Source organism: Argiope bruennichi, chromosome 5, assembly GCF_947563725.1.
Source record: "Argiope bruennichi chromosome 5, qqArgBrue1.1, whole genome shotgun sequence".
Classification (NCBI taxonomy): Eukaryota; Metazoa; Arthropoda; class Arachnida; order Araneae; family Araneidae; genus Argiope; species Argiope bruennichi.
Window position 1 is genome coordinate 10,837,288 of NC_079155.1, and position 27,233 is coordinate 10,864,520.

General features: G+C 25.7%; 1 protein-coding gene across 2 annotated transcripts in view; it reads right to left on the minus strand.

Annotated features, from left to right (window-relative positions):
• Nucleotides 1-3,595: 3,595 nt before the first annotated feature.
• Nucleotides 3,596-27,233, minus strand: part of LOC129969261 (neurotrimin-like) — a 226,947-nt gene continuing 203,309 nt past the window's right edge. Inside the window, exons 6-9 of one of the 2 annotated variants that reach the window (XM_056083733.1) lie at nucleotides 23,772-24,062; nucleotides 15,095-15,211; nucleotides 7,640-7,720; nucleotides 3,597-3,959 (exon numbers count right to left, since the gene is read on the minus strand). In XM_056083733.1, coding sequence (XP_055939708.1) covers nucleotides 3,844-3,959; nucleotides 7,640-7,720; nucleotides 15,095-15,211; nucleotides 23,772-24,062 — 605 coding nt within the window. In that variant the 3' untranslated portion in view covers nucleotides 3,597-3,843. Of the gene's footprint in view, nucleotides 3,960-7,639; nucleotides 7,721-15,094; nucleotides 15,212-23,771; nucleotides 24,063-27,233 lie in introns of both variants that reach the window. The other variant, XM_056083734.1, reaches the window with a different exon arrangement.

Here is a 27,233-nt window from a genome sequence, read left to right on the forward strand (position 1 = left end):
ACATAAACATAAAAACAGAAATAAAATTATGATTTCAAACAGCAAAAGGAATCTCAACACCAAAAAGATTCAACATTTGAATCTGTTTTGCCAATTTTATATTAATGCGAGTAATAATTCAGCCTGTTCCATTATTATTTGAATAAAAAGTATAAATCTTGTACTGTAACATGTAACCTCGATTTTTACCTTGTGAAATGATGAAGATTCTATTTCTGAAATATAGTCTTATTATCTCTTTTAAACTCTATTAAAACAATTATTTCATTTAAGGATAAATTATATCGAAAACAGCAGGCCAGACTGTAGACATTTTTAACACTGACAATCCAATTGGCAGGACAATTTATTCTAATTAAAGAAGAATACTTTCGAAGCATTTAGGGAAAAAATTCTTCCTGAGAACTTAATGATAAATATTACAGCGATAATTTCTTCGTACAGCTTTCAAAAATATATTTCCTTCACGTATTAATATGCAACTTCAATTTTCTAACTTAATACATTGAATTACAGGTAATAAACTGGAATCTACTATCAAAAAGATATGCTCGCTGCTATAAATTCGTAATTATTAGCAATAGAAATGATTACTCTACTGTTTCCAGAATTCATAACTTAACAATAAATGAAAAAATGTTAGCAAATGATGAGAATTGCATTGTTTTTATGTATTCTTGAGCAAATGAAAAAATTCGTATATATATAAATATAAATATATGTAATCAGATTAATCATCGAAATTATTTACATTTTATGGAACATTTTACAAGTGTATTCTCCACAGTCATACTTGTAGACTGTTTCGTTGCACATGATTAAAAAATAAAACAAGTACACTGGTGATATGCTATATAATTAGTTTATTAAAATTCAACTTCCACAAGAACTGGAGATGATTCAAATTTTTTTTAACAAAATTGCTTTAATTTAAACTCAGTATTTTTTGTAACAATATCTTATGTACAGGGACAATGATTTGGATTTCATCTATTGAACGGCCAAGAAGCAAACTAAATCATCATCATCCTTTTTTTATTCTGTTACAAGTAGGAAGGATTATAAGGAACATTATATGCGCTATGTTAACATATTTAACAATTTTCAGAAAAAAATATATTATGCATACACAATATATATTGGAGATAAAAACATTTGGTGAGTGGATTAATGAGTTGCAAGAACAAGTATTCAAACAAATATTTTATATCATATAACAATCATTTTATCCTTTGCAGGAATGTCACGTGGGCAATGCATTATCTTCAAACATCAATTCGCATGCATTTACGTTAAGCAACAAAATAATATCATATATACATGAAAAAAAAATCAAAAATATTATTTTTAGTTTGAGCTCATCTAAGTTAAATGTTATGCATTGAAAAATATTTGTATTTATTTCGTTTTTTGATGGCTAATTGCGATTATTTACTTTTTAATATTATGGAAGTACAAATTTTGTTCTGGAAGGTTTATTTGAGAAATAATTGCAGAGAATTAGGAAAAAAACTCATTTTTTTCTTCTTAACAATATATTTTTTTTTGAAATTAAGATTAAATATTTAAAAACAATTTTAGAAATTTTCAACAAAAAATATTTTGAATTATAAGGCACACACAATAGATCATAACTAACAGGCCCTCTATTTTAAAGGCTAACACTGAAGCAAGAAAAAAATAGTCACTAAATCATGGAAATCCAGAGAACTATGTTTTGTTTTATTTGGAATCGTTTAAATATAATCCGAAATAAAAAGAAGATTAATAAAACTCCTCTTTTTATCATGGCAGAGTCATTTTTAATCTGTCAGCTTAATGAAACAAAATGCTATGTGTTCTTATGATTATGATTCTCAGAAGTTAGAAATATTTATTGAAAGTTGAATTTTTAGTTCAAGTGATTTATAAAACAGAAAACGTTTCAATTTTTAAGTTTTTGCCAATTTCACATATAATTTTACATTTTTCTTGATTGTATGAAGCACATTTAATTATGTGTTTCGATGTATAATTGAGACGTAAATAAATATTTAATTTTCTTTCAAATGATTTGTTTTATCATTTCAAACATACATTTAATAAAGCATATATGTTTAAGCACAGGGGAAAATTATTTTTACTCTTGTCAGTAAATTCATTATGAATGCAAACTGTCAAATATTCTTTTTTCAATTGTCTAAAGAAAGGAAGAAAAACTTAAAATCAATTTAGTGATGGATGATTAACGAAAGAATGATACGATAAGCGCTTACAATCATTTATGCATGCATCATTTTACACAGTTATCAAGCTTAATAAGTAATGATTTTCTTTCTTATTCTGTCCTTCACACACAAATAAATGATGTAACGCAATTATGACACAATATTCTAGCAATGATCATTACGATAGTTACTTGTTTGGGATACATTTTGTACACACTTCAAAATTCTTATGCAGCAGAAAAATGTAAAACATCTACAGAAAATTATACACAGGATTGTTGAGCTTTACATGAATTGGATCAAATGTAGAGAGTGATTATAAAATGTAATTATTATGTATTATATTTTTTTATATTGATGAATTAAAATTTAATGTATGAGGCATTTTAAGAGTATTTTATAATAGGAAGCCAGCTAAGACAATTTAAGAAGTGCATTCTTATATTATTTAAAGAGGATAACCATTTTAACGAGAAAATACTTCAGAGTCATTCGTTTAAAAATCATTTGGATATTACTAATAATTCATTAAAATAATAAACATATTAAAATAAAATAATAAATAGTAGATATTGGATGTTAATTTGATAACAAATATTAAGTAAGATTTATTTAAAAATTTAGAATATAAATGCATAATACCATTCTGAAACTGTTGTTTGTATATAATTATTATGAAACAAAGAAAACTTTAAACATCTCATGATAAAACTGTATTACAGTTTTATTATGAGATAATAAAACTGTATATTTTATATTTCTATATTTCAAACAGAGACTTGAGAATTTTTAATATAATCATATTAGAAAATTAAAATGTTCGAAACATAACATCATTATTAAAAAAGTTGATATCATACCTAAAAAATGCCTTTTTTAATTCTTAAAAATAAATATAAAAAATAAATTAAAAAAAATCTTTAATAATTAAAATTAAAAAAAATCAATAATTCTATAAGTTTTTCCAAAAATATTCAAATACAGAATGCTTTTCTTGGAAATAACTTTTAAAATATGATTTTTTATTAACAATTTTCGAAGAATTATTTCATTCAAAATATAACTTTTAAATATAAGAAACTATGAGTTTTACATTAAAATAACTTCAAGTTTTTATCTGAAAAAGAAATCATTTCCACCTAGATTAAGTCAAACTGATTTCACATAAAAGGCAGTTTTATTTCTTGTTACATATTCTAAATGGAAATTTATTCAATTATTTTCTTCCATTTCAAAGATTCATAAAATATATCAAATATATTTAATTTCATTTTTATAATGGATATTTTTTAAATATCAGAATCAAAATTAATAGGAAAAATAAAGCTTAATGTAGTATCAGATTTTACTTAATAGTTAAAATTAAAGTTTTTTCGAAATATTTATCTTTAATAATGACTTATAACTATGATTTACGAAGATGTTCAACAATCTATTAAGTACAATTTTAAATATGATAATAATTAAATTTTAAATGTTTTTTTTATTATTCTCTACATTCGATCCAAAGTAAATGTTTTCATATAATTTACGCTACTAAATGACATGAAGAATGCATTCCGTGTCTGTTTCAGTTCTCATCTTCGACCAAACATTGGGTTTTTTTGTACCCCAAAAGTGGCAATTCTTTGCAAAGTCAAGATATGTTGAGTACAAAATTTTGATGAAGATACAGCATCACCAAGAAGAGCATACTGGACAGACAGTGCAGTCGAGAATGTGTGTTTCTTCTTGCTAAATTATTTTCAACATCTGAAAAGAAAAGAAAATTTATTTTTACTATTTCTGTTTCTACGGCAAGGACATTGAAAAAATTTATAAAATAAAGGTAGCAACAATGGCTTCTATATCAATAAGAGAGATCAAGCTATTTCTTGGTATAAATTTCAGAAATCATTTCTAAGTATTTATATATTTATTATTGACAATAATTATTTGTACTTTAACTGATGAATTTTATTATTGCGATTGTAAATATTGTAAATATTTTTATCCATAATGCCTGGCTATTGGATAGAATATTTATGGTTTATTAAGATTATAAAGTGTTAGAATCTAAATAAGACATTGCCAGTTTTCGACGTGGTATCTGAAGTATAATATTGAGATGTGCCCCAAATATTTTACTGTACGACTTTTCAGTGGAATAAGAGCTTATTTTACCATTTGATTTTTAATCTTTATTGTTTCAAAAATGGGATTTAATATCTATCCAACAAAGTATTTTGAAAGCGAAAAAATTTATTTTACTTTTTTGAATCCGAGTATTATATATTCAATTTTTTTTAACTTTTTATATTTTTTCATATAATATACCATTTGCTTCAAAATTTTCATTTTTTAAACTTTTAAACTTTATCAATTCGATTTTATAGTCATTCGCCTTTCTTCTATGTTTCACTGAATAACTTTAGCACTTTAACATAAATGTTAAACTTTTTATTTTTATTTTTGCTGTTTAAAATTGATCCTTCAATATATAATTTTGTTGACAGATCATCGATTCTATTTTGAAGTCGCTTATTAGAAATGACACTAATGAAAATATTAAATATAATGTTTCAAACAACATTTTTTTGTTAATCAAAAAATTTTATTGAGGCTGACATCTTATTGTAAAATAATCTTAAATCATATAGATTACTGCAATAAAAAGTAATCATTGGTCATTTTGGTGATAACAAATGATGTTCTATGATTTTAAAATATATCCCCAATTCCTTCTTCAGAATGTAATTAATGCACTTCAATGTAAATTTTTCATATATTGCACATAATTACATTTTTGAAGCGTTTTGAATAAAAACCTGATCAGCTTTTATTTGTATTTAAACATATATCATGATATATAATTAGAAACATATTATATTATTATTGAATATAAGATTATTATAAATTAATTTTTTTAAATAAAAAGCTGAATCCAACTGCCTTTTATGTAAATTTACTATGTAATTTAGTTTAATGGTGGGGAAATTCAAACGGGTAATTCCGCCAGTGTGCATTAATTTCTTACAAGCTATTTACAACTGAACATCTTATGAATTAATTTCAAGATCTGCCCTGAATATATACTATTCAATATGTTTTTATTACTATAGAAAGCTGTTTATAAATGCTCTATGTGGTTAATCCGATCGAGCTAAGGATTTTCAATAGTTTATTCATTTGAAAAAATTTGCATGATTTGTTTATCGATACAATTTCATTTTAACTCAATGTATTATTTTTTTTAAAATGAGAGCACTGTAAAAGCATATAATAATAACTTAAAATAAAATGCTTCAGGAATGAGCAGTACTCAATTTTATATTACAGAATTAAACTGAAGATAGTGATGCTATGACTACATTCCTTAAGATATTATACAGAAAGACTAGATAATCTTGAAAAAAAATTACAATTTTTCTGGTTATCTTTATGTTATTTTAAAATTGTAAATTTCGCTTCTTAGAGTAAGGATTATACAATTTTTATGTATTCTTTCGCTAAATTTACCACGTAATTTACCATAGAATTAAATGATATTTTATCCTTTTTCAATGAAAAAGTTTTGAAAATTTTTTTTGACTATATTATTACATCAAACTTTGATTCCTTTTTGAGTTCTTTATGGTGTTTTCTACAAATACATCATTTGTATCACTCTTTTATACCAATCAAATATAGAAACAATATCGTTTCCAAAAAGATAAAATATTATAGATAAGAATTCTATATATATCTATATTTCATAAACTCATTCCAGGAAAAGAATTCACATGCATTATAAATCATATAGTTTACTTGATTTGTATTTTAAAATTCGTGCATATGAATACATACTATTAATGTAAATTTTAGAAGAACTGCAAAATAGAAAAAACATCAGTTAAAATTAATTACACATAAATTAATTATTTTTTTTAAATAAGGCCAAATAAATAAAAGTACTATTAAAAAGAAATTTTCAGAGATCTCTTTAAGAGTGTTGATTTTTCTACTGTTGTGATTGCAATGAGCATTAAAATCCGAAAATTAATTCAATTTGTAATTACGAATGTTTATTAAAACAATTTTATGCATACTTCAGTATACATTTATAAAAATATATGTTAGTTTCACAACGTTACTTTTTTTTAATACTAAAATTTTCTAGATACAAAATTCCTTTAATTTTGTCTTTTTTTGTCGGATTATCTGCTTTGAGTAATTATCTGGTTCACATGACAAAAAAATCGCTGAAATTTCCTAAATTTTAGCTAAAATTTAAAATTGTATCGGCTTTTTCAGCAACTCTTTTTAAGAATTCCAATTTTTATAGTCCTATAATTCATACAACTAAAGAAACTTTACAGTGTTCTGTCCTTTTAAGATGTATTTCCTTAATTTTCTGCCATCTCAATGAAATATCAAATTAATTTGAAACGGAAGTCATTCAAATCCAACTTATTCAAGATTTAGCCAATGAAATAATTACAATTCACTAAAAAATAAATATTACTGAAGAAGATTGAATTATAGAAGATTGAAGAAGATTATAGAAGATTGAAAGATTCAGGAATGAAATCATATAAAAATACATTTTTTGGAATTTATGCAATATCCTATAGGACTAATCAATAAAAAAAATGATATCTGATTCACGTAAAATTTAGATTTTAGCTTCCCATTAAAAAATTTAAATGATGCTAATAACAATATTTTATTTCACTTTTCTCAATATATATATATACATTTCTGAAAAAAATTATGAAGTTTATGTTTTATTCGGTCCTTAGGTAATATAAAACATATTTAATAAATTCAGTTAAAAATGAAGTAAATGGCAAAATTAAAAAAAATAATTTCAAAAATCAATTAAAACACAAGATATATTTATGTCATTCAAAATTGTAGTAAAATTGATAGTTGGCTTTTATATGTATTTGGTATGTTATCAAAATAATATGTGAGGGTTGGAATATTATTCAAACGTTTGCAAAGAAACATGAATTTATTGAAAACCAAAATAGTACCCATAAAATTTATTCTGCAGAATGTCCACGATAATCGTGGCTAATTTTTAAATTGACGCAAGAAAGCGCTATGTATGTCTGGTTGAAGAAAATGCTCAAAATGAAAAATATAATTGCATATTATGTTTTAGATTCCATTATTTTGTTAATAGGATTAAAGGTTTGGCTAAAATTTTAACTTTCTTAATTTTTATCAATATATTTAATTCTTGAAACAACATAAAATCTAATTCTATGTTTTGATTTGAACATTTTCAACTATAAATATCTATCTCTGTGTAACGGCTGATAATTTTGTGATTAAATCTCTATTAGGGTTAAGATCCTCGATTGTGTATTTTAAAGTTTTCATTAATTTCAAAAAGCAAGCATAAAAAATAAAAAAGTGTTGAATACAATAAAATAAATAAAGTTAATTTTCTCTCTACAGCCCACCTTTTGTCTTTAAAATTTGTGAAAATTCTTCTTTTGGTTGGAAGCTTGAATGGTGATCTGAAGGATCTTGAGATGAATAGTCTGGAACGTAAAATGAAGAGAATCAACACTTTTTATCGCTTTAAAATTTAAAATAAAGCATTAAAGTCATGCGAAAAAATATTCTTTCGAATTAAAATATACCAATAGGTGATGAATGAATTGTATTGAATGAATGTATGAAAAGATTTTAAAAAGTAATGGATGTAAATTAGTGATATGCTGAAACATATTTGGAGGTAAACAATTGTTTTGCTAAAACGTTTCTTTATTGCCTAAATTCTATTTTTCTAAAGACTTTGAATATGAACCGATTCGTAGGTTGTAATTTAAGTGTAATTCTTTTCCTAAAATAATATATTCTCCTGAAATTTTTCTACATGAAGTCAAGTTTGTAAATTTTCTCAAAGAACTGGTTACAAAACCATCGATCAATTTTAAATTTTCAACTTATGTATAATAGATCAAAAGTAGTATTTGTAAAATTTACGTATGGAGAATCGATATGTTATTAATAGGATTAGTAAATTCGATAGATAAAAATAATATTTAATTGTTTCATTCTCTTGAATTCAAGATTCATTCTGACTTAAGAGCACTTAGTGGTGATAGAGAAGAATGCCATAGTCATCAGGAAACTTTAAACAATGGACACATCACTTCTAGTACTAATGACTCCAACCCCTCCCCACCTGTCTTTTGTTCAGATAAATATCATTGTCTTGAAACTTTCAAATAGCTTCTTATTTTTTTCTTTAATCGTTTTGGAAAAGGCAAGAATAATATTAAAAAAACGAATCTACTCATTAAACAGGATTAAAGAAAATACAAAAAAAAAACTGGAAATACTAAGATTTTTGAGTGATAAGTGTTCCAGTTTCCATATTTGTGAAATATTTAATTAAGAATCCTTAACACTATTTCAATCAGAATAGTTTAGGAATTTATATGGTTAAATTTCATTGAAAAAATGTATGACAGAAAACTGACTCAGAAAAAGTTTAATTGTATTTTTATTGGTGAAATTCGAAATAAAGTAAATATTGAAAGCCATCCAAATTAACAACAACTTGCAAAAATTGCAAGATTAATTTTTACTTAACATTCGAAATAATAGAACAATTAATTTTACGTGATGAATTAAGATTTCGCAAATAATTTATAAGACAGTTCAAAATTGATCTTTGGATTTGTTTGGAAGACAAGGAAGAGCAAAATAATATGATAACGTAAAAGAAAATATAATTTCAAATATTTAGGAAAGCAAAGCGCTTCTGAAAGGAGATATAAAAGAAATGTAAAGCGAAGTGATACCATTTAAAAAATAAAAGTTTCATAGATTTCCTTATCATTATTATTCTGTTATTCTGTTGTAGATACTCAAAGTAAAGATGATTAAGTACGATATAGAACTGATCATAAAATTGTTTGAAAAAAAATCACATTGCACTAGCGAATATTGGTGTTACAAGGCTCCTGTTATTAGCAAAAAGAGTTCCACATATGAAGTTATCTATGTTTCCCTTTCTTCACTATCTGAAAAAATAAAATCCATGGCATATAAATCACATGAAGAAGTGATACATTTGTCCCATTTAGCTCAAACTAATTTTTTTATATTCATTTACCTCCATATCTATTGTTCAAATGATTTCTCACTGCAATTATATATTGTTTTTCCGAACATTTGAGGAAGAAACCTTGGTTTCAAGAGTTAATGTTGCATCATATGATCGTATTGATGCACCGTGTTTTAGATTTTAGATGCATATCAGAGGATTCAAGATGCTTATACCGATTTATTGGAATTATGCAAAATTAACTTGTTGAATGAATAATTGTAGTAATTAAAAGAGCAGAACGCCTTTGTTTTGTATACTTGTGATTGTACAATCCTATGAGATAAAATATGTTTTTTTTTGTTACTTCTAACCCCCCCCCCTACCCTCACACACACACACAGCAAACTTGAGAGGTTAATCTAAATCACTTTTATAAGAAAAAAAAATAATGATTATAATTAAACACTGTTTTATACGATCGTAAAATTTTTCTAACTTAACTAGATCTACAAACTTATTTTTATGTAGAAATTAACTGGGACATAAAAAATATTGCATTTTAGTATTAATTTAGAGATTATACATTATTTATTTTTCCTTTTTTTGTAAACAATCAAATCGAAAAACAAGTATTATAAATATACTGAATGTCAGTGGTATTGGATGATAACGAAGAACCATTTCGAATTTGCATTAATCTAATTGAACCTGATTTTAATTCAGAGTATGCTACATGTTTAATTCAAAACTTATGAGAATCAATTTAGTAATTATGAATGAAAATTCTGATACTAACGTATCGTTTAAACTTTTTAAATTATTTTTACAAGACATCCAATCTGTAATTAGCGTATATTACATTTGATATACATGAATAAATAATGCATTTTACTCTTGTAGAAAATTAACAATGTAGGACGGTCCCATTCATCTTAAGAGAGAAATTAAATTTAACGTCATTCTCGAAACATCATTACGTTTGATTTAGTATTCATTCGTATTCAGCGTTAAATCATTAATTGGCAATTCCCTGCTTGATACTTCCAATTAATTGGTTAAACTCCCAATTGACAGAGTTCTGAGATTTGTATAATTAGTGTTATGGGAATCAGAAGAATTTATGAATGAGGTAGCGGCTTTGTTTCAAGTGGTTTTCGAATTTCGTGAACAAATTCAGAAAAAAAATATCTATAAATTTTAGTATTTTTCACAAGTAGTTGTCCTTTTCTTTAATTTATATAAATTTTGGCAGATGCTTTTTAGAAGGAAATGAATTTCTAAATGTGTCTGAGAAAATATTTTTTGAACTGAAATTTGTATTTTAGTTCGTTGATCTTTCATTTTCTTCCATTTACTTTAATGTTTGCAATTCTTCTTGAAAGAGAAAGTTACGTGCAATTTTGAATGTCATAATTTTTTGTATTTTTTTTACAAATAGTTGCAAATTTTTGAATTTATATAAATTTTCTCAAATGCACTTTGGAAGGAAAATGGATTTCTAAATGTGCCTAAGAAAATACTTTTAGAAAGGAAATTTGCAATTTTGTTTGTAAATCTTCCATTTCTTTTCAAATTACTTTAATTCTTGCAACTCTATTTGAACGAGTAAGTAACATGCAATTTTGAATAGCATATTTCTTTTTTATTTCCGAAGGTAAATTCAGAACAAAAACTGAAAAATTATAAAAATAAATTTGAAAGAAGTCCGATATATTTAACTTTCTGTAGCAAAAATGATTCCTTGTTATACATTAAAAGAAACTAGACAGTAAATGTACTACATTTTCAATTTTGTAGCCACGGCATTGCCTGGAAATGAAATGAATATTTTCTTCTTCAATACACTTTACAGAATGATAATTTTTTGTAAACGCTATCTCAGGTCACATAGAAAGTATTTAAGCCTTTGAAGGTATATTTTCACTTTTTATCTATTTCTTATTTTTATGATAACTTATCAATAACAGCTATAAATTTTCGAAAACAATACAAAAAATATTTTTATAATTTCAAAATCTATGAAAATTACTCATACAAGAATCCATTTTAAAGGCATAAGTTATTACGGTTTTATAAAAAGCAAAAAATAAATAATTAAACATCATTTAAAAATATATCATATCATGATAAGACAGATTTCAATTAGATTATATTAATATTTTTCTCATGTTTTACAGGAAATATAGCTTTCCTGAATTTTCTTTTTCAAATACAAAAACTTTTGTCCTCAAATTCAATTGAAAACCACATCGGTAGTTCAGTACATATGTTACTGTTCCTTTAAAATTTTCTTAACGTTGTTTTCAACAAATGATTAATTGAACCAATCCCAATATTGTTTAGAATTTCTCCTTATAAAGATAATCCCATACAAACAAGCCAAATGAATTTCATTGAATCAAAACTTTCGTATTTATTCCAATTGCTGATGAAAACTTTTTCTAAAAAATAAAGAAAGTCAGATTGAAAAATAAATATTTAATTCAACCGGTTTTCTCAGACAAGCAAAATAAAGTAAAAAAGTTTATGCCACAGACACTATCATAAATATTAAATAGTTTGATTAAAAGATGAAAAAGGAAAACTTGTTTTTGGTTATAAGGACACGACGCAAAAGGAATTGAAATAGAGATAAACACAAAAAAGGAAAATAAGTAAATATATGGAAGTGGGAAAGAAAAGTCATACTTTGTTTTGCTTCAACTTATTGTGATCGCTCCGTCAAATAAGTAATTAATTTTAATTCCTTTTCTGAGATTTTTCGCGAAAAACTACAATTGCTTTAAAAAAAAAATGGTGTAAAGTAAACACTGAAGGCTTGTAACAGGACTTTTGAGCTGAGAGTTTCTTTGAATAATGAAATATTTTAATTTAACTTTTACGACTATTGTTTTGATAACAGAAATAACACTCAGAAAAAAAGCAGTTGTCTTGACAGACAACTTAGAGCAATAATTTTAATTAATTTTTCTGCTCTTTCTACGAGACATGTCTTTTTCTAGAATTTTTTAATTCAATTTTCTTTGAGGTTTAAAGCTTGGTTCTTATGCTTTTTTAATATATCTCGGCAAAGAATATTTTATTTATAAAATATTCAGTATGATTGCTTTTGTTCCGAAGTACATGTATATTGAAAGTAATCTTAATTTTTAATGTAAGAAGATTTGAAGTTTTACCAAAGTTTGAACAATAATTCTTAACAGCAAAGTTTATTGAACGAGGACGAAATATATAAAAAGTACAAACTTTATGCATTTATAATATATAAATGTCTTGAATTTGTTTTATGGCAAATATGATGAAAAAAAAGAAAATAATATTAATTTGTAATTGCAAATAATTTAAGTAAAATTAGTAATGATTTGTTATGCTGTTTGACAATCATCTTTTAAAATCAGTATTAAATATATGTTTCTAATCTGTTCTAATAAGAAGTGCTTATTTTCTACTATGCAATTTTTTAAAGCTTTTTAATTCAAAAAGTATTTATTCAACTTATATGTACCTCATATACATTATAAAAATGTTTGTAAGAAACTGTAAATAGTTTCTAGAAGATAGAATTTATTTTTAAAGCCCAAGTTTATTTTTCTGAAATGCAGTAGAACAAAACTGAACACAAGTGTATAAATATCTCCTTTTGAAACAAATTATCATAAAAAAAACAATAGTCTTCAAATTTTTGAAAAAAAAGTCTCTAAAGAGTTTTTGGATTTAGGAAATTAAATGGAAAATTGTTAAAAGAAGATAAAAGAATATTTTTAGTATTAATTAATATATTATTGATTAAATTAATATTCGGAAATTTGATTTGAATTTCTAATGGGATATATTTATTCTAATTTACATAGATGAAATAAATTAATGCTCTTTTAAATAATAAAAATATTGTATTTCATAATTTTCAACCATGATTTGATTCATTCCTTTTAAGAATTTTGTAATCTATTCGAGTGAGAAAATATTTCTTAAGAAATGTTTACATTATCATCTCGTCTTTCATAATTTTGGAATACTATATCTCTATTAACTGGAGTTTTCTTGTTTTTATGGGGAACATTATATGAAAAAGATTGATATTATATTAGTATCTAATTTCACCATTTACTTCCAAAAGCTTAATAAAAAATGAAATTGAAAAGTTTTTATTTATTAATTATTTAAACTTTGAATATATATTGAAGGATTTCCCACAAACTGACTTTTCAAATAAAGAAATTTCTCCTATATTTAAACTTTAGATAACCCATTAAATTTAGTTTTTGCAACAGAGAATGTTTTTGGTGCACTCATATGTTCACAATTGATCTTCAAGCCTTTCGAAACAATATAAAACTCATTGAGCGTGCTCATATTATGACATTTAAACAGCTAGGAGAATCTTATAAGGAATAAACAATATCAAATCTTTCCGAGTGTTTGAATTTTTGATAATTGTTTGAAACAGCGAAGATGAAAAATCAGTTCTGTATACAAGAATTCTTCTAAAAATTTAAGAGACAGACATTAATAATTATTAATTTTTCAGTTTATTTTTTTAAAATTTTTCTGCAATGTTTTAGATTTGATATAAGAGACAATTACTTTCAGTATTTTATAAATTAAATTGGTGGAATATTTCAAGTCTGTAATTTTTTGCAATCAGAAATCACATACCTCTGATTAATTGTAAAACAGCTTCTTACCATTCACTATAATATTATGAATATTAATACGAATTTCTGGGACAGAAGTGAGAATACCAACAAGTAGATTTACTTATAAAATAAATAAAATCTGAAAATGTTTTGGTAATATTTTTTATTTTGTTTTGTATGTAGTCACACACACACACACACACATACAAAAATAATATTATCTGTTTTAAAAAATTTAAGCAATTTTGGTATTTGATATTTTATGAGATTAAAATTTAAAACTGCATATGCTACTGAGGTAATTTTATTCTAAACATACAAAATGGTTTTAAATTTGCAACATTTAAAGCTTAAAATTCTCTTTAATACGTTTTCTCCAAAGTAATATATAAATTACTAAACATGTAGGATAAGTTTTATAAACAATCTAACTTCCTGAATAATTACATCCACATTAATGATAAGTGATTTAAACAATTACTCTATCTAATATTTTATGTTAAAAAAAATAAAAATTTTATATATTGCTAAGTTACAGACATTTTGAAAATACAATACGACTTCAAATTTGCAGTATTTAAATTACGAAATTATCTTTGGAATATATTTCCTCCATAATGTCAGGCAAATTACTAAATATATAAAATATGTTTCATAAAATAAAAACAAATTTTCTAAATAATTACATCTACATTAATAGGTTTAACAAATTTAAATAGTTATTGTTTCTGATAATGTTCTCCATAGTATCATGCAAATTATCAAGTATCTAAGATATGTTTTTTAAAGAAATTAATTATTTAAAATGTTAACATATTCAAACAATTACTGTATCTGATATTTTATAAGTTAAAATTTTATATAATGCTAAGTTACAAATATTTTAAAAAGACATTGTTTTTTCCAATTTGTAATATTTAAATTTTCTTTTGAATATATTTCCTTGATAATATCATGACCACGAAATATAGAAATCTTTTAAAAAGAAACCTATTTCTAAATAAGTGCATCCACGAACGGTTTTTAAAAATAGTAAAATGCCCATTTAAAATCAATGATAGACAGCTCAATTCTTCCGCACATTTCCACATCGACATGCAATAAGAAAGCAAAGTAAATTGGAAAATTCCGGCCTCGTCAACCCCATAATGCAACAAAAACAAATCGTAATTCACTGCCTTAAGAGCAAGGCAATTGTGACAAACGATTTCACTTACCTTTTTCTTCGTGCTTCTTGTAAGAATTCTGCTGATGTCCATTTCGCAATTTTTCCGACTTGGAATGAAAAATATCCTCCCCTTGCGCATTCACAATCGACGATGGTGGAGGAATTTCTGTTGGAAAATAAGAAAAATGAAGTCAGCGACACCATAAAAATAAACTTACTACAACATGACAACATAAACAGAAGGGGGAGATGCAGTAAAATAAACTCCCTTTTTTTCCGGTGGAATGAGAATTTTAGTGTGCCTTCTGAAGGGGGGTTTTGAATATCTTTTAAGCGTATGCATTAATCATGAAAGGCCGACGGGAAAGTATGAAAACCGACCCCGCGTGATTTTAAGGAATAAAGCCGCGCAGATCCGTAATCACAAATAGAAGGAAAGTATGTTGTGTGGGGCAAAAAGAGTTAAGGGAATAGAAGAGCATATAAATAAGAGTAAAGAGTTATGTCAAGGTGTCCTTCAAGAGGGGCGTTCGTCAAATTGCAGTTAAGGCGTCTTAGATCGGAATGCTCGAATAAATTTATTAAAAGTCTCATATTTTTTATATTATATAGTCACATTAGATAACAGCAATTTTAACATTTTTGCTACTGTCTCACCGTACTAAGCCATATGCAAATTATTCTGCTGTTTTTTCATATTTTTCGATGTTATTTCACATACTCTGGAACCTATAATCGTTATTGCTTAGGAATTATGAGGATATGGAGCCTTTTCATTTTTATTCATTACTTATTTTTTATTGCATGACAGCGGTGTAGGAGATATTCTGTGTTTAATCTGATTACTTTACTTCTGTGCATCATCACTGGTTTAGTAAGGATAAATTGCGTCAAGCGTTTGATATTTCTTTAGGGTCCCCTGTGTATATTTCACATAAAAGAAAGTGGCATAAACGTCCTTCAGTCTTCAAGATTCGCACTAAGATTGGCAATTGGGGAATTGGTATTCCTCCCCCCCCCCGTTATCCCTAGATCACTATATCACAAAAAGTAAGAGGTCTGGTTATGTCAAGAAAATATATCTGTAATGAATATATCTGTAATGTAAATATATCTGTTTAGTATATAATGCTTATACTAAAATGTGAAAAATAACTAAATTAAAATATATTGCAGCATTGAAAAAAGGCAGTCGACTCTCTATGGCCGAATGGTCATGGCACTGATCTTACAATCAAGAGATCGTAAGTTCGAACACCGCTAGAGAGAATGCGATTCACAGTTAGTGCAAATATTTAATTCCTTGATTTTATGTTTTTCTTTATTTCATGTTCCAGAAGATTCTGGAACTTTCTTTTGTTTACCAGATAAGTGTTCTGGACTTTTCTTAATGTCTCCAGAAAAGTATTCTGGAACTGTGTCATTGAGTTCCATACTAAAGTACCTACGTAACAATATAATTAATTAAAAAAAATTGAACATAGTTTAAAATTCTTCATGTTTGATACAACATGCTGATGCCAGCTAATATAGTCACGAAAAATTTTTCAGTTGCATAATTTTAATTGATGAATTTAACTTTATGATATATATAGACTTTAAAGCGAATTAACCAGAAAATGGAAAGCCAATAAAAACTTCTATAAATATTGCTATCAAATATTCAGTTCTTCTTATCAATTATATTCTTTTAAATCATCACTATTTATTTAACACGTATCATCACTATAGTTAAAGAATAGTAATTATCATCACTGTTTCTTTAATACTTGTGCAAGACGGCTATAATTAAAGTTCCCCTTTGAAATTGTTATAAAAGGAAACTACTGGACCAAATATTATTAAATTTGGTGATAAATTAAAGGAGATCATGGAAATTTCTTTTCCTCCGAAAACAAAATTTCAAAACTCACCACCAGGGAGAAATAGCACTGAATGAAATATTGTTAAACAAAGTGGGACATTAAGACTTCGGTTGTTTAAAATGTGTTTTATATTACAAATTACAAAGCATGTTCAGGGTGGCGTCCGCCATTTTCTGAAAGCAATTAATTGCACTCTCAACAATAGCTCTTAGAATATGAGAAGGAATGTTAAGCACATGTCGGTGTATCGCATCTTTCGATTCCGCCACATTGTTTAGATTGTCTCCATAAACAGTGCTTTTGAGGAAACTCTCACAGCCAAAAGTCACAGGGGTTGAATTCTGGGGAGCAGAGTGGACAAGAAGTGGGGAAGTTTCGGCATATAATCCGTTCATTCGTGAAATATTGCTTAAGTAACTGTGTGATACATGTATGGTTAAACTCATTATAAACCGATTTCATGCCTTATTTTGTGCCTTCATGACTTTTTTTTTGCGGAAGAGAGATTTATATGAATTCTTTTAAAATATTACCTGATTTGAAAACATTTGGTACACTAGTTTTCCTTTTATGACCATTTCAAAATGGAACTTTAATATTAACCACCCTGTATTGTGTTTATTTATGCTTCAGGATGAAATCCAAGGATACAAAGTAATTTAAGATTGGTTCAATTTTCAATTTCTCCTCTATTTCTTGAATATGTCATAATTTCTCGAATAGTAATAATAAACAACAGAATTTTCGAAGGCAATTCAATTCGATAAAAGTGGAATTTCGCATGAAAAGATAAATTGCATATGAAATGTAATTTTGAAATGCATTATTACAAAAATGCATAATACACAGAAAATGAATGCACAATGCATGTTCAAATAAAAATACATACAAAGTATTTATTTTTATTTTAAATAAACGTTTCATGAAGTTAATTTTCTCTTAATGAAAAAGAAAGAAAAAGTTTAGAGTCGTTAAAATGATAAAATTTTAAATTTTAGGCGAAAACAGTTTAAGAGAATTGAACTTAAATTACTGCACCTTATAAGAATTCCTTTTTCACCTAGAAAAACCCTTGACATATTACAATAAATGAATTAAATTTCATAATTTTTAACCTTAGACATTTGAGAAGGTTGATTGAAATACTAAAATATAACTTGATTCTAATTATTTACATGCTACATCTATAGATTGCTGATTCAATGATTATTAACTCACATTTAAAGCACACATACTTCCTTAATGAATGATTTGGTTTGGTGGATTAGCGTTCTGTTTTGAAATTACACTCTGCTAATGGGAATAGGCTTTGTAACTTTGATCTATGATCAAATGTTGAGATTTAATTAATGAAGTGATTAACTCTATGATGACAAGTAGAGTTACCAGAATAATAAGAATCCCTTTTCAAAACCTATGGTATACAAGCCTACAATAAGAGAATTATTTTGATATTAATTATATTTTGCTTTTCAAAACAATCTGACATTAAACAGAAACATGGATTTGATATCTGATAAATAATTGCATACTAAAATCTATTTAGAAATGGAAAAGAAATTGTTGTAGAAATGATGTTTCAAGTTCATGATTAAAGCTATGTGTCCTCAATGCTATTTAAATATTGTTTATACTTTTAACTGTAATACTTAATTAAAAAATACGTAAAAAACTGTTATTAAAGAAGTTTAAATCTTATTTTTTGAAAAAAATTTAGTAAGAAGAATGTATCATGTATTATAAAATCATTCTCTTAAACACTTAAAGAGTGTAACATATTTTTCTCTAATCGTTATTCCTCAGATTATTCACTAAAAATCAAGGAAATATAAATATATTTAAATAATAAATATATTTTTTCAATACCACAAATTTAATCTATTATATTTTAAGTTTATGTTGATGCATTTTGTAATTTATAATGGTTTCCTTCTTGTCGAATTAGAATTTTAAAATTTCAACAAGTGCACGTTTTTGATGATAGTATAAAATTTAAATACTTTGATTAATAAACTATCAACTATTTGAAAACATTTAGTATGAGAGACATTAGCTGGCTGTGAATTTGAGAAAAGAAAATTAGAAAATCTCATTCCAAACTGTAAGTTGCGATAATAATAAATTGTATAACTTTTGACAGTTCAAAAGTTTAAATGAAAAAAAAATGTTTTTTATTATTTCAATTCAAATAATACATTGTTGTTAAACTCTGAATGTTGATACAAAAAAAAATTAAAAAGTGAGAGGCGATAGAAGCATTACAATTACCAATCAGAAAAAAAACCTAAACAATAAAGATATTAAATAAAAATTCAAAACATTCATAGAAATTTTAAACAACACATTTTTAATGTTATTTAAATTTAATTCATTTAGAGAAATTTTGTCATTGTCTCCAAATTGTGTACTTTTATTTAGTACTGCAAAGCAGTTATTTTCCTATTTTCAATACAATAAGTACAAATGTTGAATAAACATTCAATTAATTTTTCTTAATTTCTCTTTCTTGGTATACAATCAGTTGGGAGTCATCATTATAATGTTAAGTTGTGAATATTATTGTGACCATAACCTCTCAGTGGCTTAATTCTAACCGTCATTATAATAGAAATGTAATAAAATACTTATAAAGTGCGTCCACTTACCAGAGCTCTGGCAGTTAATAAATAATCTGCAACACTTGGTTGCAACACACAAAAGCTTCTTGGAGACAATATTCATAAATTGGGAAGCTTCAATTATCCGGCTTAATCATTCATTCCGAGAAATGCAAATTGGTTCGTATGACTTATTGTTCGTCTCCATATGAAGTTCATGAATTCCTTTATCTGCTTGTCGACTCGCATATCAAGGCAAAGTAACTTGAGCCCCCTCTTCGTCTAAATGACGCAAGGGGGAGCGAAACCACTATAAGCATCAAATGTTAATTAAAACTTTAGCCTTAATTAAAGGTTGCCGCGCAGTAAGCCTTTAAAAGGACAAGCCTATTATCCGTGGATGACTTCTCCGTTCGGTGGCACCCGTTGCGGCATTGTTAAAACTACTATACTTAAGTGGATAAAATTTTCATAAAATAAAAATGGCACGTGTTCTGAGGAAAAGTGAACTATCGAGGAATTATTTGAGGCTACTGAGGAAAATTTTGGGTTGCAAAGGAATTTTTGTATAAATTCTTGTGTTGCCAAAATTCTTAAGTTACCGAATTCTTATTCATTAATTATTTTGCATTATCTTTATAATATATTTGAACGTATAAATATTTTTGCAAATATTGTAAAGACAAGTAATATATATATATATATATATATATATATATATATATATATATATATATATTTCTTGAGATTCCTAAGCAAAATATCAAACAGTACAATTTTTATTTTTTATAATACGCAGGAAATCTTTCCTAAAATAAAAATGGCACGGATTTTAAGTAAAAAGTTGAATCATCGAGAAACTATTCCTGATTCTGAGGACTATTTTAGGTAAGAGAGGAATTTTTACATCAATTAATTAATTACTTATAGTGTTTTTTTCTTCTTTTTTATGTTTTTATAACATATCTGAATCAATGAACTTTCTTCAAATAAATTCTGTGCATGTATCGATCACAAGTGGTGCATTTACTATTTTGGGAGTACTAAGTAAATAATGCAAAGATTTTCATAAATTTTTTATTATGCAAGCAAATCCATATTTATGTTAATTTTTTTCAATTAATTTAAACATACAAATTTTCATGAAATAAAATTTGTTCAAGGGTTGTGCTGAGACGAAATGGAGTACCTCACAGACTTTATTTTTCACTTTTGAGTGAATTTTTACATTGAATTTGAATGTGAGTTTACATTTTATATCAGGATTGATATGTACTTGAAATCAAATTGCTGAATTTTAGAACCTCAATTACTTAAAATGGACATTCTTACTGATTCAGAAAGCTTAATATAGTTTATATGGTTTTGTAAAACTAATAAATCGTTTAAATACGTTAAATTTCTGATAAAATTCTTATCAATGAATTAATTATTGATTGAAATAGTAATTAGATTCTTAATACATATATATTAATATTTTAAGCATCTCGAGAACGTTTTTTGTATTAATGCCTCTTAATTAATACCAACAAATTACCCTTCTTTTGATTTAATATTTCGAACTTATTTTAATTATGAGTGTGATAGTTATTCACTTGATGTGGATTGAGAGATTCAGAAAAGATTATCTACAGCAAAGCTAGCAATAGTTTTATACAATTCTTCTATAATGTCAGGTTTCCATTTAGAATATTCCTGTTTAACATTAAAAATAACCCTATTAAGTACCTCTTAAAACTATTAATATTTGCATTTGATAATGCAGAAATTAAGTTTTCTAATAACTGAAAGCCATTTTGTTTGACTTCTCTTTTAATGAAGGTATTTCGCTAAATATATTTGAATATAAAGCTAAAGTATGTATAAAATATAGAAAAATGCATAAATACAAGTATTTATAATGTACAACATATATATATATATATATATATTCTTTCAGAAATTCTTACAGTTATACTTTCAGAAATGATCCATTCGATTAGGTTTGTAATAAATAAAATTCTAATAAAATTCCACACTTTCGATTCAACTAAATTTTTGCTTTACAAATAATATAAGATTTCTTAAGAAGTGTGAAATTTCTTGTTCGGTATTTGAAAGTTTAAGATAACGAAATTAGGTTTAACCTAAGATTTTTTTTTCTTATTGTCATATATATTTAGACTTCTAAAGTTAATGTTTCCTAAAAGCGTTTCATGAAAAACGCATAAAAGTCAATTTTTCAACATTAGGGATACTCTTAAGCGTTAAATCGTAAAACAGTTTTTCCTCATAATAAAAAGAAAGGAAACTATTTTGCATAAATTCTCTAAAGCATAAATTTAAATTTTTCTTGTTCAGATCTTCCATTATCTCAGTCTTGTCCCTTGAATACTTGATTTACAGAAGCGTAAAGGTGCTCTTATTTGTGACTCCCATGCCTACTTCGTGGAATCGTCTCATTCAACGATGTTTAAAGAATAAACATCATAATAATCTCATTCATATATATATATATATATATATATATATATATATATATATATATATATATATATATATATATATATATATATATATATATATATATATATATATATATATATATATATATATATATATTGTTGTGTTGCTATGGAATTTAAATCTAATTTAGAATTTGATACGTTGATACGTTTCTCCTGCAAATACTTTCATTTATAAAGAGCAAAAGCTATTTAATCCTTGTCAGATCTTGAAGGTAAGATTTATATAATGAATTAGAATCGTCTGCGTATTCAATTATGTAATTTAAGACAATATATTTACAATATATGACAATATATTTTGTTTTTCCAGAGGTAAAAGAGATTAAGAGAAATAGGAGGTATAAAAGTTACCAATAACTCATGGTAAAAAAAGAGGCTTTTATATTTTAGAACGCAATGTGAATTCGTAGGATCAATAAATAAGGAAATAACTTCAACTAGTAGGTAATGAGGTAAAAAGACAAACACTTCATAAAACATTTTAAAAATAAATAACAGAAAATTTCTCACTAAAAGATAATAGAACAATTAAAAAGTTTTGAGGAATTTAACAGAACATCCCAAAGAATAGCAATAACTCTAACATTGGCTGAAAATAGTTTTGAGCGCTATGCTGAATTCTCCAATTATTAAACTTTAATCAGTTACAACTTATTATTATCCAATAAATAATTTTTGAAAATTCTGTGTTAAAAAATAGTATTCCACTTTTCACTTGTAATCTTCCTTAAAAAAAGGAATAATTCGCAATAATCCGAAATACTGAAATGACTTTGAAATTTCAAAATACAATACTCTTCCGGTTGATGTATTTCATAAATTGGTAGACAAATAGTGATGTTGCAGATTTTCGTTTTCCTTTTGAATCACACATCATTAATAAGAATATCATTAATCAAATACAGTTTTTTATCAAATACAGATGTAATAATTCTATAAATAAATAAAAGTACATAATGAAATAATTTGTTAGTTTGGCTTTTCTTAAAACGCTCACAAATTTCCGTTACTGGCAACTCCAAAGAACGCTAATCGCTATTTGAAATGAAGTTTAAAATAAAACAAAACAAAAAAATAAAACAATAAAATAAACAATTGGTCTCTTATTAAAGAGACCAATTGGAGAATGACCAAAGGTAGGCCAGACAACTAATCCAACATTTCAGATTACAGCCGACGATTGGTACGAATCAGTTCTTTGAAAATGTCTTTGTCCAAAAGTTTGCTTCTACTTAAAATATATGCTATGATTAACCATTCTCATTTGCCATAATTAGCAATTAATACTTATTTTTATTATTAGTTGGAAATTTCTTAATTAGCTACAAAAGAGCCATTAAAAAGAACGAAATAATGATAAATAGAAAAAGAAAGCATGTATCTTTATAAAAAAATACACATTAATGTATAACAGAATTCTAAAATATACTGCAACAGTTGAAATTTATAAAGGAACCAATACTGACATAATCCTTTCAGCCCTAATGCGTATATATGTCCCAGTTTCCCTATTGGGTAATGAAATCTTGCTTTCGCATCGGTTATGGACGAAAGAATTATTTGTATATCAGACTTAATATTTTAATCAAGCAAAAGAATTGGTCGAAAAGGTTAATTATACATAATCAGAAATAAATGAATCCTTTTATAATACAAATTGATATTCACAAAATTAAAATCAAGTCTTTTTCGGAAGTTGCAGAATATCGTAAAAATATTAAATTCTAAAAAAATTATTAAATTAAAAGGTCACTTGCCATACAGTCTGATTGTACCCTCAGTCTCTCCAAGCGAATTTTTGGCAACGCAAGTATATGAACCATAATCCTCTGGCTCCAGGTTATGAATGTATAACTTCAGTTGTACTTTGTAAAGCACTGTTGGCTGCACCTCAATCTTGTATTTCACATTGGTGAGAACCATTATACCGCCTTCTCTTATCCAGTAGGTGACTGACCGAGGGTGAGATTCCAGGTTGCACTGGAGCAAAATGTCGGTGGCAATAGGCGCTCCAACAAGTTGATTTGGGATCCATATCATTGGAGTAACTGTCAATATAAAGCAAAATATTAGCGAGCAGTTACACTAGGTAACTATGTTAAAAAGTCGATTTTTTTGAGAAATTATGAGTTTTTCATTTAATGTTTTTAGTGTTTGACCTGGTTTTTTTAAAAAATAGGTGGAATATTATTTCTAAGTCTATTTTTCGGGAAGTTACACTTTTTTTAATATTTACATTTACATACGTTTTAATGCATCTTTATATGTTTAGATCTTTAGATGCTATTTTTTCAAGTTCTAATCTTTGTTTTATTACAAAAAACATCTTAAATTTTTAATTCTAATGCATATTTGTTGTTCAAATTTGGTACAGTAATTTCTCAATATGCAGTTTCTGAAGTAGAGGATAAGTAATATATTCATCTAGAAATATTTTATTGGTGTTTTAGTGTTTCAAAATTGCAAATTTCGTGTCGTTTATTAATGGAACCCCATTATTTAAAGAATAGATAGAAATACAGCTTATTTTTCAATTCAGGAACTATATATTTCTCAAGATATGAGCAAAAGTTTAAGTAAATTTTGTGATAAACTTTTAAACCAGAATACATTTGTTTTGTACTCTTTTTGACCAATCTCCCTCCCCTCCCTCTTTTTTTTTCTAATTTTCAAAAACTTTTGCCACTTAACTAATCTATTTTGGCTTCCAAGATGTTTTTAATATTTTTCATGCAAATATCCAAAAATATATAACTATTTTCTAATGTTTTTTTTTTAAATATGCATCCTGATTGTAGTCACATATCTTTAAAACGATTCAATGAAGGCTAATCTTATTTTCTTTTGCTTAGTAGAATAATACCATTTTCATGATGTCAGAAAATTAGAATCTTTTTATTGTAAAAATCGTTAGAAAAATATATAAGAAACATATTATAAGAATACCAAAAGATAGGCGTGATCAATATGAGCTATGAATATCCTTAATTTACAAAGAAACAATAAAGTAAAAGAATCTTTGTATTAAGTTAGCAACGGTTATATATATACTTCTGATATGCTAAATAATGATGACTGGTAATGGAATTAAAAAATTTCAAACATAAGAAAAATCTACAGTACAATAGCATAATATGAAATCAATTGCAAAAATAAGCCACACAAGTTTCGTGCTCAGTTTTCTTGAGTTGTCATTGCTTAAAATGATTTATTCTTGCATAATTTCTTTATAATACTCATAAAAATAACTGATTTGAATTTGCAGCATTGCATCCAAAATATTTTATAACCGCATGCAAACAAATCATAAAAAATAGGACACACTATCCCACATATTAAGCAGTAGTAGTGTGATAAAAAAACACAATACACTTATGCCATATTTAAAAAAGGAATAGCCTTCCTGATTTATGAATGAAAAAATGCAAATATTATTAATTTTGTATTTATTTTTCAACATATGTGATAATTGGACTTTTATAGAAATTATTTATAGGTTCCTAAAAATGCAAGTTAAAAAGATAAATAGATTTTAGGTATAAAACATTACAGTAATTTATTTAAAGAAATATTGCATAAAATAATTTTAATTCTCAAAATATTTTATAAAAAATTAAAATGGAAATTGCATTATATAAAAGCATTTCTTATTAAAAAGGTAATTTTTTAAATAAAATATTTTGAATATTTAAATAATTCTAATTTTACTTTTATTATAATTTCCGCAATTGCTGAGTTATATGATTTTCTTTTTGTTTTGTTAATTATAAGGGTAAAAAAAAAATCTAACATTTTAATAGAAATCCAAGAACACTATTAATGAATTTATTTTTGATACTTCGAAATAATTAAATCAGTCATTTATTTAAATAAAAATCTAAGAGGGAATTTTTGATTCTTTTCCTTGTTAATTGAAAAGAATTTAATATATTTCAAGGATAAACTAAGAGAATGCACTAAGACATTGAAAAAATGCGCTAAAAATAAATATTAAAAGAATGCACAAAAAACAAACATTGAAAAATAATGTAGTAAAATAATGGTTTATAAAATAAAAGATAAATTTATTTTGTTCGAAAGAATCCACAGCATTTATACGTTGTCCGATAATATAAAAGTTTCCAAATTCTTAATTACATGACAGAAGGAAACAGCCCGAAATGGCACGAACAGCTTTAGAATGAAAGATACATTAAAAATAAAAGCACTAATAAATGCTTCTTTTAATAGTTTTTACTGTCTAGACGCCGTAGTTTGGTTAATTTCTGTGAAATGGATTAAGTAAACAGTACATTGCTACAAATATAGTGTTTGAATTAAAGTTTTTTTCTGAAATATATTTAAATATTTATTATTATTCTAGGGAGATGTATTAATTATGTATAGAATAAATTGGTGATAATTATAATATTTTCAGCTTACTTTTGCAATCAGAAATTTAACTTTCGATGCTGCATATTTGTATTCACGAAAATGCTGTAAAATTAATGCTGTAATTCATTAGTCGTATAAACTATATACACTTTAAAACTGCTAATTTTTAAAGTTCAGTGTTTCATTATTCAAATTTCTATATTAAGCGAACAGGCATAGAAATGACAGAAATGCTTAAAGAAAAGTAATTTAAACAGAAAGCGAGCAATGTCCATACAACTATTCTAAAGGTTTGCTTTTATTACAAATTCTCAGAATTGTTCAACAATAAATATTTCAATTTTGCAAATGTTTTATACGAGAAGAAAATTTTTAATAGTAAAGAAAAAAAAACCCCTACATTTTCAGCTAGGAAATGATGACTTTGTGGCTTTTTTCTAGCAAGAATATATTTTGTGAGCTTCATATTTCTGCAATCACTCACATGAAAGTTTAATTGTATTTAACGTTTTCATCCTCATATTTTCTTATCACGTATTAAAAAATATGCTTTTATTTATCATACTCTGTTTCTTTTATAGTTTTTTACAGAATACAGAAATTAATCTCTTGTAATTATCAAGAACAGCATCAAATTGAAAATTAAACAACAAAAAGGGATCTTCTTCTTGTGGGAATGATTTTTGGAAAGAAAAGAAAAATATAACTTTCGAAACTTTCATTTGACATATTTTTTTCAGAGATGAAAATTGGATAGTTTATTTATTGTCAGACCAATTTCTTGTCAGACTCGAATTATTGTTAAAAAAATATTCAGAAATCTAAGTGAGGCTTTCATAATGGGT